The sequence below is a fragment of the Lonchura striata genome, chromosome 36 (assembly GCF_050655825.1).
Source record: "Lonchura striata isolate lonStrDom1 chromosome 36, ASM5065582v1, whole genome shotgun sequence".
NCBI classification, from domain to species: Eukaryota; Metazoa; Chordata; class Aves; order Passeriformes; family Estrildidae; genus Lonchura; species Lonchura striata.
Window position 1 is genome coordinate 1,542,501 of NC_140738.1, and position 12,576 is coordinate 1,555,076.

Below are 12,576 nucleotides of genomic sequence, written 5' to 3' on the forward strand. Positions count from 1 at the left end.
GGATGAGGAGGACAAGGAGGACAATGAGGAGGAGGACGAGGAAGACGAGGAGGAGGAGGAGGAATAGGAGGATAAAGAGGATGAGATTGAGGATGTGGAGGAGGACAATGAGGAGGAGGAGGAGGACTACGAGGACGAGGACAAGGAGCAGGAGGAGGAGGAGGAGGACGACGACAAGGACAAGGAGGAAGAGGAGGATGAGGAGGACGAGGAGGACGAGGAGGAGGAGGACGAGGACGAGGAGGAGGACGAGGAGAAGGACAAGGAAGAGGACGAGGAGAAGGACACGGAGGAGGACGAGGAGGAGGACGAGGAGGAGGAGGAGGAGGAGGAGGACGACGACGACGACGACGACGAAGAGGAGGTGGAATATGAGGAGGAGGAATAGGAGGAGGAAGAGAGAACGAGGACAAGGAGGATGATGAGGGGGAGAAGGAGAACGAGGAGGAAGAGGAGAATGAGGATGAGGAGGAGGAGAAGGAGGAGGACAATGAAAAAGAGGATGAGGATGTGGAGGAGAAAGAGGAGGAGCAGGAGGAGGAAGAGGAGGAGGAGAAAGATGACAAGATCTAGGGCAAGCACAAGGAAGATGAGGAGGAGGAGGACAAGGAAGAGGAGGAAGCAGAGAAGCATGAAGAGGAGGAATCGGAGGAGGAAGAGAGAGGACAAGGACAAGGAGGATGATGAGGATGAGGAGGAGGAGGGCAACGAGGAGGAGGAGGAGGAGAAGAAGGATGAGGATGAGGATGAGGAGGAGAAGGATGAGGATGAGGAAAATGATGAAGATGCAGAGGACAAGGAGGACGAGGAGGAGGAGGAAGAGAAGGAGAAGGAAGATGAACAGGAGGAGGAGGAGGACAAGGAGGAGAATAAAGAGGAGGAAGACAAGGATGAGGAGGACCAGGAGAAGGACGAGGAGGATGAGGATGAGCAGGATGGGGGCGAAAAGGAGGAGGAGGAGGAGGAAGATGAGGAGGAGGAGAAGGAGGAGAATGAGGATGAGGAGGACAATGAGGAGGATGAGGAGGATAAGGATGTGGAGGATAAGCAGAGGAGGAGGAGGACGAGGACGAGGAGGAGGACGAGGACGAGGAGGAGAAGGATGAGGATGAGGAAAAGGATGAAGATGCAGAGGACAAGGAGGACGTCCTCCTCCTCGTCCTCCTCCTCATCCTCCTCGTCCTCCTGCTCATCCTTGTCCTCCTCCTCGTCCTTGTCCTCTTCCTCCTACTCTTCCTCCTCCTCCTCCTCGTCCTCCTCATCCTCCTCGTCCTCCTCCTACTCGTCCTCCTCCTCCTCCTCCTCCTCCTCCTCATTGTCCTCCTCCACATCCTCCTTCTCATCCTCTTTATACTCCTATTCCTCCTCCTCCTCCTCGTCCTCCTTTTCCTCCTCATCCTCATCCTTTTCCTCATCCTTGTCCTCCTCCTCATCATCCTCCTCCTTATCCTCTGTATCCTTATCCTCCTCATCCTCCTCATTGTCCGCCTCATCCTCATTCTCCTCCTTCTCCTCCTCCTCATCTTCCTCCTCTTCCTCCTCCTCGTCCTCCCCATCCTGCTCATCCTCATCCTCCTTGTCCTTCTCCTCCTGGTCCTACTCATCCTTGTCCTCCTCCTCTTTATTCTCTTCCTTCTACTCCTCCTCCTCCTCCTCCTACTCAACCTCCTTGTCCTCCTTGTCCTCTGCATCTTCATCCTTTTCCTCATCCTCATCCTTCTCCTCCTCGTCCTCATCCTCATCATTCTTCTCCTCCTCCTCCTCCTCCTCATCCTCATCATCCTCCTTGTCCTTTTCCTCTCTCTTCCTCCTCCTATTCCTCCTCTTCATGCTTCTCTGCCATCTCCTCTTCCTTGTCCTCCTCCTCCTCCTCATCTTCCTTGTGCTTGCCCTAGTCCTTGTCGTCCTCCTCCTCCTCTTCCTCCCCCTGCTCCTCCTCTTTCTCCTCCCCCACCTCATCCTCCTTGTCATTGTCCTCCTCCTCCTCCTCCTCCTCATCCTCATTCTCCTCTTCCTCCTCGTTCTCCTCCTCCTCCTCATCATCCTCCTTGTCCTTGTTCTCTCTCTTCCTCCTCCTATTCCTCCTCCTCATCTTCCACCTCCTCTTCGTCGTCGTCGTCGACGTCGTCGTCATCTTCGTCCTCCTCCTCGTCCTCCTTGTCCTCCTCCTTGTCATCCTCCTTCTCCTCCTCCTCATCCTCCTCATCCTCCTCCTCGTCCTCCTCCTCCTCCTCGTCCTCCTCGTCGTCCTCCTCCTCCTCCTCTTCCTCCTCCTCCTCCTCCTCCTCCTTGTCCTCCTCCACATCCTCATTCTCATCCTCTTTATCCTCCTATTCCTCCTCCTTATCCTCCTCATCCTCGTCCTTTTCCTCATCCTTGTCCTCCTTTTGCTCCTCGTCCTCCTTATCCTCCTCATCCTCGTCCTTTTGCTCATCCTTGTCCTCCTCCTCATCCTCCTCCTCCTTATCCGCCGCATCCTTATCCTCCTCATCCTCCTCATTGTCCTCCTCATCCTCATTCTCCTCCTTCTCCTCCTCCTCATCTTCCTCCTCTTCCTCCTCCTTGTCCTCCCCATCTTGCTCATCCTCATCCTCCTCGTCCTTCTCCTCCTGGTCCTCCTCATCCTTGTCCTCCTCCTCTTTATTCTCCACCTTTGTTAGAGGGAATGCTGCGGGAGACAAGACTCATGATATCATGATCATCAAGTCTCAGTTTATTGTAACAGATTACACAGTTTATATATGTTCGTTAATTAGCTCATACATATTGCAAAAGCCAAGCTCATGATTGGTTGCTATGTGACTTGTACTATTATCTTAAAAGTATCTTTGTGAATGATACTTGCCTCTCCAGCTGGCCTTGCAGTTAGAACAGCTTAGTACTTCTTTGTTCTTCTCTATCTACTTCTACATACCAAGCAGTTTCAATATCCTGCTTTCTGCACACCATCTACTCTTCAGGGCCATGCGAACTTTGCAGCAGTCACGTAGCCCTCCCTATTTGGATTAATTTTACAGTGTCATGTCCCTTGTCGTTCAACCATTCCTCTGTCAGGCTCTCTTCACACCTTGTCCTCCTCCTCCTCCTGTTCATCTTCCTTTTCCTCCTCCTCCTCCATGTCCTCTGCATCTTAATCCTTTTCCTCATCCTCATCCTCCTTGTCATTTTCCTCCTTCTCCTCCTCCTCCTCATCCTCATTCTCCTCTTCCTCCTCGTTCTCCTCCTCCTCCTCATCATCCTCCTTGTCCTCGTTCTCTCTTTTCCTCCTCCTATTCCTCCTTCTCAGCTTCCACCTCCTCTTCGTCGTCATTGTCGTGGTCGTCGTCCTCCTCGTCGTCCTCCTCGTCCTCCTCCTCATCATCCTATTCCTCATCCTTATTCTCCTCTTCCTCTTCGTTCTCCTCCTCGTCCTCATCATCCTCATGTTTTTGTTCTCTCTCTTCCTCCTCCTATTCCTCCTCCTCATCTTCCACCTCCTCTTCGTCGTCGTCGTCGTCGTCGTCATCCTCCTCCTCCTCTTTCTCCTCCTCGTCCTCCTCCTCGTCCTCCTCCTCATCCTCCTCGTCCTCCTCCTCGTCCTCTTCGTCCTCTTCGTCCTCCTCGTCCTCCTCCTCCTCCTCCTCGTCCTCGTCCTTGTCATCCTCATCCTCCTCCTCCTCGTCCTCCTCCTCCTCCTCCTCCAGCTAGTCGTCCTCCTCATCCTCGTCCTACTCGTCCTCGTCCTCCTCCTCCTCCTCGTCCTCCTCCTCCTCCTCGTCCTCGTCCTCCTCCTCCTCTTCCTCCTCCTCCTCGTCCTCCTCATCCTCGTCCTTCTCTTCGTCCTCGACCTCCTCGTCCTCCTCCTCGTCCTCCTCCTCGTCGTTTTCCTCGTCCTCCTCCTCGTCCTCCTCATCCTCCTTGTCTTCCTCCTCCTCCTCGTCCTCCTCCTTCTCCTCCTCCTCCTCCTCTTCCTCCTCCTCTTCCTCCTCCTCCTCTTCCTCCTCCTCCTCCTCCTCCTTATCCTCCTCCCCCTCGTCCTCCTCCTCCTTGTCCTCCTTCTCTTCCTCCTCCCTCTCCTCCTCCTCCTCCTCCTCGTCCTCCTCCTCCTCCTCCTCCTCGTCTGTGTGTGGTTCTCAGGATTCAATGACTCTAGGATTCCAGGAACCTGGAACTCTGGGATTCCATGGCTCTGTGACCCCATGGATGGATTCAGGACTGTCTCCAAGGCCACAAGGGAACGTTGGTGCCAGCAGGAGGGGCTGCAGTGCAGGGGCACCAACAGCTGAGAGGAGACTGCAGCTGCTGCTGCTGCTGCTGCTGCTGCTGCTGCTGCTGCTGCTGCTGCTTGTGGGGGTGCTGCTGGCAGGGGTAGGGCCCTGGTGTGGCTGAGCGTTCCCATCTCAGCCTGTGTGCTCCTGGGAGCTCAGGACAGGGCCAGGACTGACCCAGGCTGGCACTGCACTTGAGGAGAGACACAGAGAATGGAAAGTGCCCACGGAGTGGTTTCGAGCAGGTCTGTGGGAAGGAGGAGGGAGGGAGGATGAATCCCCTGCCCAAGGCTGACAAGGGAAGGCTTTGGGAGGGAAAGCAAGCCTTGAGCTGACACTAAGCCCTTCACGGGCTCAGTTGCCCACGCTGAGCAGGATTTCATCGCGCAGAACTGACAGGGCCAGATCCAGGGATGGGGAGGACATCGAGGCAGGCTTCAGGTGAGCAAATTCTGCAGTGCTGACAAAGAGAGAGACCTCAGCCAGGTGAGGGAGGCAGGTGGGAAAGGCTTTGTGCCGTCCCTGCTCAGAAGGGATCCTCAGCACAGCCCTGACGATCTGTACATAGGAGAAAACAATGAACACAAAACAACAAAAAGATAAACTGCTAGTAACCACAAGAAGCTCAAGTTCCCTGAGGTGTGAATTGGAGCAGGAGAGCTTAAGGATCTGTGGGATATCACAGAAGAACTGGCCCAGGGCATTGCCATGGCACAGCGTCATGGAAAATGTATTGGCTGTGTGCAGAAGAGCATTGAGAAAGCCACAGGCTCAGGCAGCTGCTGCCATGTGGGCACAAGCTCTGCTGCCCAGGAGGGTCCCATAGTGCAGGGGTTTGCAGATGGACACGTAGCGGTCATAGCACATAATGGTCAGGAGGGAATACTCTGATCCAAGGAAGAAGATAAGCAGAGAAACCTGAGCAGCACATCCTGTGTAGGAGATGTTCCTGGTGTCCCAGAGGGAATTGTGCATGGCTTTGGGGACAGTGGTGCAGATGGAGCCCAGGTCACTGAGGGCCAGGTTGAGCAGGAAGAAGAACATGGGCGTGTGCAGGTGGTGGCCGCAGGCTACGGCGCTGATGATGAGGCCGTTGCCCAGGAGGGCAGCCAGGGAGATGCCCAGGAAGAGGCAGAAGTGCAGGAGCTGCAGCTGCCGCGTGTCTGCCAGTGCCAGCAGGAGGAAGTGGCTGATGGAGCTGCTGTTGGACATTTGCTGTGGCTGCACATGGGCACCTGCTCATGGAGAAAGGACAGGGACAAGTCAGGAGAGGCTGCTTGGAGCCAATCCTGGGCCATTCCCTGCAGCCTGTCCTGCTGGGACTCACCCACCCTTGTTCCTGCTCTGGGAAAACCTTCACCCAGGTCCCTGCCTGAGCTCCAGTTGTGCTGGCTGAGTGTGCCAGGAGCAGTCAGGCCTGTGCGTGGGGGCTCTGGAGGAGCCATCCCTGCCCTGCTGCCCTGGGTTTGTGGCCATGTGGCAGAGGGACAAGGCTGGATATTCAGGATTTGTCAGGGGAATAACTCCTGATGCAGAAAGGCTTGGTACCATCTGCATTCAGACTTCTAAAGGAATTTCACTTTATTTCTAAAGGAAATAGATGGCAGGAGCTGGTTTTAGGAATTGTTTTCTTACCCACTCACCATTCCTGGCCCTCTGAGGTCAGAACTCCCCAGCATTCCTGCTGCACTCAGAGTTTGCCACTGAGAGATGTGAGAGGCAAAGGATTCCCTGTGGCTGAGGGAAGGTGAGGGGCTGGATGGGCTTGTTCCCCCAGCACTGCTCTGTTCAGCCCCTCTCCTTCCCTGAGCATCTCCCTGGGCCTGGACATCCCCTCCTGAGAGGTGCCTTGTCCCTGCCAGCGCTCACAGAGCCCATCCCACCCTGTGTGCCCTCGGCCCGGCCCTACAGAAACCTGCCTGTGTGCAGGGCCCTGGCTGGGGCAGGCTCTGTGTGCAGCTGGGCAAGGGCAGCTCAGGAGAGCCCTGCTGGGCCCTGCAGAGGTGATGCTGCTGCTGCCCAGGGCTGAGGAGTGGCTGAAGGCCCTTTGGGAGGCTCCCAGCAGAGACACTGACCAGCCAAAGTCACAGTTCTGGAGTCTCTGTAAATGTTCAAACATTCCTTTGATGATCCTGTGTGTTCCTTTCAACTCAGAATGTTCTGTGATTCTGGGATTACAATTCCTGTTCTGCTTCTCTCATCCCCCTGTTGTCTATAATCAAATGAGAAAAAAAGAACCCTTGCAACAGTGGTAGAACAGTGAGGTTAAAACCAGAACTTCATTGGAACCTTCCAGGTGTCCCAGTGGGGATGAGGCACACCCAGCCCCTGATTTCAACAATTTGTTAATGTTGATTATTTAGGATATTTAACAGGAACATCCAATGGGAGATTCAGTACCCAGTTACACACCCCTGACTCAACCCACTGGAATAAGTCCAGGGCCTTTCTTTGTCCCAGTTTTTCTTATCACTGCTCACATTCAAAACCCAAAATACTCTTCTTGTGGGTTCTTTCTCTGATAAAAAGATTATATAGCACTTGAAAAATGTATTTAGACAGGTTATAGTTCTAAAATCTAAGAGAAGGTAAGGAAACATACTAGAGTTAATCAAGGATCATAAATACATTAAATATATAATAGTAGTTAAAAAGAGTTATTTAAGAGTTTAATAGAGTTAGTTAAGGATTATAATTTTAAAACTACGTAACAGTAATTTACAGAACTATGAATATATGAAAAATATATAAAAAGCAAAAATATTTTTATCATCATCACAACTTTATCATCTTTCTCCAAGCAGAAAATTGAAAACACCCTCAGGAAAGCTCCTGACCTTTACAGCAATCTTAGGCTTACCTTCTTTGGGAAGTGTCCTCCGGAGCTGTGCCCAGGCTGGTCTGGAGCTGGGAGCAGCCCTGCCCCAGCCAGCCCCTCTCAGCAGCAGCACCTGCCCTGCTCAGGGTGGCTCCTTCCCCCCACAGCTCCTGGCCAGCGCTGGGAGCAGCTCCAGGGCCGGCTGAGAGCTGTCCCTGGCAGGCAGCAGAGTCCCTGGCCCAGCACAGCGCCCTGGGCTGCAGGACCCTGCTCTGCAGGACAGCCCTGGGCACCCCTGGCTGCTCTGCACAGGAGATGAGCAGAGAATGCACTCACAGGGTCTGTGGGCATTGGGATGTTCCAGCTTTAGGAGATCTCTCCAGGAGCTGCAGCTGCATTGTCCTGCAGCCAGAGGTTCCTGTGCCAAGGGCTGGCAGTGATTCTGCCCCAGGCACTTCTCAGCCCCTTCCCAGCCCTGACTGATTGAAGCTCTCTGTGCCTCTGTGCTGTGCCTGGGCTGGCTGCAGGCAGTGCCCCAGCCCTGCTGGGCTGACAGAAGAGCTGCTCAGCAAGAGAAATGTGCTTTTGAAGCTCTGCTTGGTTACCAGGATCACCCTCTGTGCCAGGAGCCCGGCCCAGCTCAGCAGCACAGACACAGCACAAGGACTTTAATGACCCTCTGGGGCTTTGTGCTCAGGCCCTGAGCATCAGGCCCTGAGAGGGAGCTGCAGAAACCTCTCCAGAACTCGAAGTCAGAATCCAACTCCAAAGTTTCTCTGACTTTTAATGGGTCCCACTGAGGGACACGACTGAGAAAGTGTCCCCAGGCCCCAGGCTGAGCAGAGAACTGGAGGCACTGATGCCAGGTGGGGACAAAGAGAAGCCAAGTCTTGCTGCCCTGGGGCACAGCAGGGTCTGTCCCACCAAGGGCTGTGAGGAGACACCTTGTCCTGAGGCCCTGGGGCCTCCTGGCACAGCCCCAGCCAGGCTGGGCACTGTCAGCCCCTGGTCCTGCCCTCAGCATCCCCCCCTAGCCCACATCCCAGTGGCTTCAAGGATCTGCTGGAAGGAGTCCCTGGGGAGCCTTGGTCAGGAATGGCCCTGGGGGCTCCTTCATGCTCCCAGGGACTGCAGGTTTTTCAAAGGACTTTGGCTTTTCCTTTTGCCTTGGAGTCTTTGAGAGGTTTCTGCAATCATGGCCCCAATTATCTACTGTAATTAGTCCCTGGAGAGGCTTTGTACTCACAATCAGTTGGGCTCATTAATGCTTTGAGATACACAACTTTTTTTTGGTACTTTGGATTTTCCTTCCTACATTGAGTGTTTTTTGTACCATTTTGAGTCTCTGAGAGGTTTTTGTGCAATCCTGGACTCCAATTATCTCCTCCAAGGAGGCCAAGAGGAGCCTGTGTTAAGGATGGACTTCATGGAGGCCCATTAATTCTTTGAGACACTTTTGGGTTTTCTTCTGATTTTGACACTTGGATAGGTTTGTGCAATCTTCTCTCAGGCCCTGAGGTTCCAGGTCTCAGCTCCAAATGCACCACGGGGCTCATTAGGATCAAGCAAGTCCTGACAAACCATGGCTCTGCCTTGATTTCCCTCTTGTCTGGGGCAGTTCATCAGGAAGTTTCTGTAGTGGTTTTGCTTTGCCAATTTGAGATTTCTTGGCCAATTCATCAATTAGTATGGTGGCTTTAGTGTTGGCTAATTACCAGTGCATACACTAGAATATACTTACTTATTTCCTGCTGTGAGGTAGGATTAGGAGAAAGGCAAAGTGGGCTCAAAATTTTAAAAGTGTATAAAGAAAAGTTTATTAACAGCAACTAAAAGAGTGAGCGATGAGGATCAGAACAAAACTTTCAGAACACTTCCCCTCTCTATAAAACTTGACAATGTAAAGCGACAAAACCTAAAATTTTCGGTCACTTTACCACCTCTACAATAGTCTGTCTTCAGTTCAGTTAGGGAGAGAAACTCCTCTTGTTAATGTTATGGAGGCTTATCCACAAGAAAACAGTTATCTCATGGCTTTTCATTTCCAGAAATAGCAGCTGCCTGGAATAATCTGCAATTGTGAAGTCCCTCCCATTTTTTCACAGCCGTTCCCAGAGCTGTGTTCATGAGCCTTGCCAGCTTATGGGGTATTGGTTTAAAGATGAGCTGTTTAAGAGCAAAGGTTCTCTTCATCTCTTTCTGAAATCATCTTCATCTGTGGGAACAGAGGTCTTCTTCTCTCCCTGAGGACACAGGGTCTCATCACTGTTCTCCCTTTCTCTGTTCAAACTTCTCATGGGATCACAGCTACTACAACATTTGCTTACTTTAGCATGGAGGCCTTTGTTGAAACAAGTCATCTCCCCATACTTTTCAATGTGTTATGGGGAAAAAGAGAGTTTGAGGTATCAACGACATCCTTCTCCATAGCTTTAGCAGAGGATTTCTGCCCCAAGATCAAGGCATCTCCTCATCCCTCCCATACGGGACTCAACTTCCTCTTCCCTGCCCTCGGTGTGTCCATGCTGCTCCTCTGTGTGCCTGCCCTGTGGAGGGAGGATGGCAGCACTGGCAGAGTCAATATCTGCCCGGGGCTGAAGATGGTTCCGTGAGCCCGGCTGGGCTCAGTAGCCAACTTTAATTTTGGCCATGGTTCCTGGACATGAAGGCCAGTTCTTTTCCATAGGAATGAAGGGACAGATCCCCACTGTTTTAGGGGCAGATGAGAGGTGACCACAAGAGGAAAAGGCCAGCCTGAGATGGCAGGTTTTTGTCTGGGAGATACTCTTGCATATAGGGAACATTTTTGGGAGAGTACCGATTTTGGCAATGTGCATCTGAAAAGACAGATGGTTCTTTTCCATAGGAAGGAAAGCACGGAGGCGCAGTGCTCCAGGAGCTGATGAGAAGCAGCCCTTGACATCCTAATACCACCCTGACCTGTCAGGTGGCTCCTGGCAGGCCAAGCCAGCCAGACCTGGTCCATGTTTCCCTTGCTTCCATGGGGCCCCACAGTGTCCCAATGGTCCCTTGCTTCCAGGAGGCCCTGAGGTGTCACAATGCCCCCTTGGTGACACGGGGCCCTGAAGGGTCGGAATGGTCTCCATGGTTCCATCAGGCCCCACAGAGTCATAATGGTCTCTGGGTCCATGAAGCCCCGCGGTGTCACCATGGCCCCTTGGTTCCATGGGCTCCAGTGGTGCCACAATGATCCCCTTGGTTCCATGAGGTGCCCACAGTGTCACAGTGACCTCCATGGGAAGGAAAGAACCGAGCCCCAGTGTGGCAGGGGCAGCCACCAGAGGCCAAGGCCAGCCAGACTTGATGGTACTGGCAGATTTTGTCTGGGAGCAACCCTTGGATATAGGGAATTTTAGAGGTGGAATCCCAATTTCAGACATGGACACCCAAAGTAGAAGGATGGTTCTTTTCCACAGGAAGAAAAGCACGGAACACCGGTGTTTCAGGGACAGATGAAAGGCTTCCACCAGAGGCCTAAGGCAGCCAGACTTCTCTGTCCTGGTAGCTTTTGTCTGAAAGCAACCCTTGGATATAGGGAATTTGGGAAGTGGAACCCCAGTTTCAGCCATTTCTGCATAGATAATAAGGATGGTTCTTTTCCATAGGAAGGAAAGCACCGAGCCCCAGTGTTTCAAAGGCAGAAATGAAGAGAGGTGGCTCTTGAGAGGCCAAGCCAGCCAGACCTGTTTGTTCTGGCAGCTTTTGTCATGGAGAGATCCTTGGATATATGGAATTTGGGAGAAGGTATCTCAATTTTGACCATGAACACCTTGAGAAGAAGAACAGGTCTTTTTCATTGGAAGGAAAGCACTGACCCCAGTGTTTTGAAAGCAGGTGAGAGGCATCCCCAAGAGGCCAACGGCAGCCAGATCTGTCTGTCCTGGCAGATTTCACTGGGAGCAATCATTGGATGTACAGAGTTTTGGAGGTGGAATTCCAGTTCTGGCCATGGACGCCTGCTCAGGATGGATGTTTTTTTCCTATAGGAAAGAAAAGCACAAAATCCAAGTGTTCTGGAAGAAGATGAGATGTGGCCAGCCTTAGGCCAAGCCAGCCAGACCTCTCTCTCCTGACAACTTTCATCTAGGGGCTATCCTTGGACATAGAGCATTTTGGAGGTGGAATCTCTGTTTTGGCCGTGGACACCTAGACAGGAAGAAGAGTTATTTTCATTAGGAATGAAAGCACAGAGTCCCAGAGTTTCAGAGGCACATGAGTGCGAGCCCTCAGGAAGCCAAGGCCAGCCAGATTTGTGATTCCTGGCATCATTTTTCTGGGAGCTATCATTGGATATAGGGAATTCTGTAGGCAGATGCCCAATTTTGGCCATGGGTACCTGGTTAAAATGGATGTTTTCTTCCCATAATAAAGAAAAGCACATGGTCCCAGTGTTTGAAAGGCAGATGAGAGGTGGCCCCCGGGTGGCCAAGGCAGCCAGACTTGTTTCTCCTGGCAGATTTCATCTGGGAACAATCTTTGCAATATAAGCAAATTTGCAGAAGGAATCCCAATTTTGGCCCTGGGTCCCTGGAGGAGAAGGACAGTTCTCTCTCATAGGAAGTGAAGCCCAGAGACCCAGTGCTTCAGAGGAGATGAGAAGCAGCTCTAATCATACCAAGGTGTTCAGGTGGACCCCAGGAGGCCCAGCCAGCCAGACCTGTTCCATGTTCCCGTGGTTCTGTGGGACCACACAAAGTCACAATGGTCTCCTTGGCTCCATCAGGCCCTGGAGTGTCACAATGTTCCCTTGATCCTGCAGTGTCACAGTGGCCCTGTGCTTCCATGAGGCCTTGCAGTGTCACAATGGCTTTGTTGTTCCACAGAGCCCTGATGTGTCACAATGGCCCCTCAGCTCTGTGTGCCCTCGCTGTGTCACAACGGCTCCTCTGTGACACTGCGGCTGCACAAGGTCACCATGGACCCTTAGTTCCTTGTGATCACTGAATTCCACAGTGGTTTCCTTGATTCCATGAGTCCCCACAGTGCCACAATGATCCCCTTGGTTCCAAAACTTCCCACAGTGTCACAATGGCCCCTTGGTTCCATGAGGATCTGCAGGGTCACACAGGTTTGTGACATTTGTCCTTGCTGCCCCTCACATCCCCCTGCCCCACAAACAGCCCCGAGCCACCCGTGAGGGACAGGCCCTGCTGTGCCAGGCTGGGCTCAGGGCTTGGCCTTTCTGCTTCCCCCAGCCAGCCCATGCCTTGCTCAACATTGCAGTTCCCTGCTCTGAGCCTTGGGCTCCCTGCAATCCTGGTCTCAAGGATCTGCTCTCACCAGTCCCTGGTAGCCTTTGGCGGTCCCTGTCCTCAGTGGGACCCAGTGATGCTCCAAGGGACTTGGAGTTTTGCTTCTGACTCCTTGAGCAGCTTCTTCAGCCTTCTCTCAGTGCCTCATGATCCTGGACAGGGGCTCGAATCCACCGTGGGGATCATCAAAACAAAGAAAACCCTCAGGGACGCTTTGTCTTCCTTCAATCATCTTCAG

The 12,576-nt window shown here is 52.7% G+C and overlaps 1 protein-coding gene across 1 annotated transcript in view; it reads right to left on the bottom strand.

The window, feature by feature from the left end:
- Window positions 1-12,576, bottom strand: part of LOC146763998 (uncharacterized) — a 330,063-nt gene that overhangs the window by 247,198 nt on the left and 70,289 nt on the right. The window contains 1 exon segment of the mRNA XM_085565501.1: window positions 6,672-6,674. Coding sequence (XP_085421627.1) covers window positions 6,672-6,674 — 3 coding nt within the window.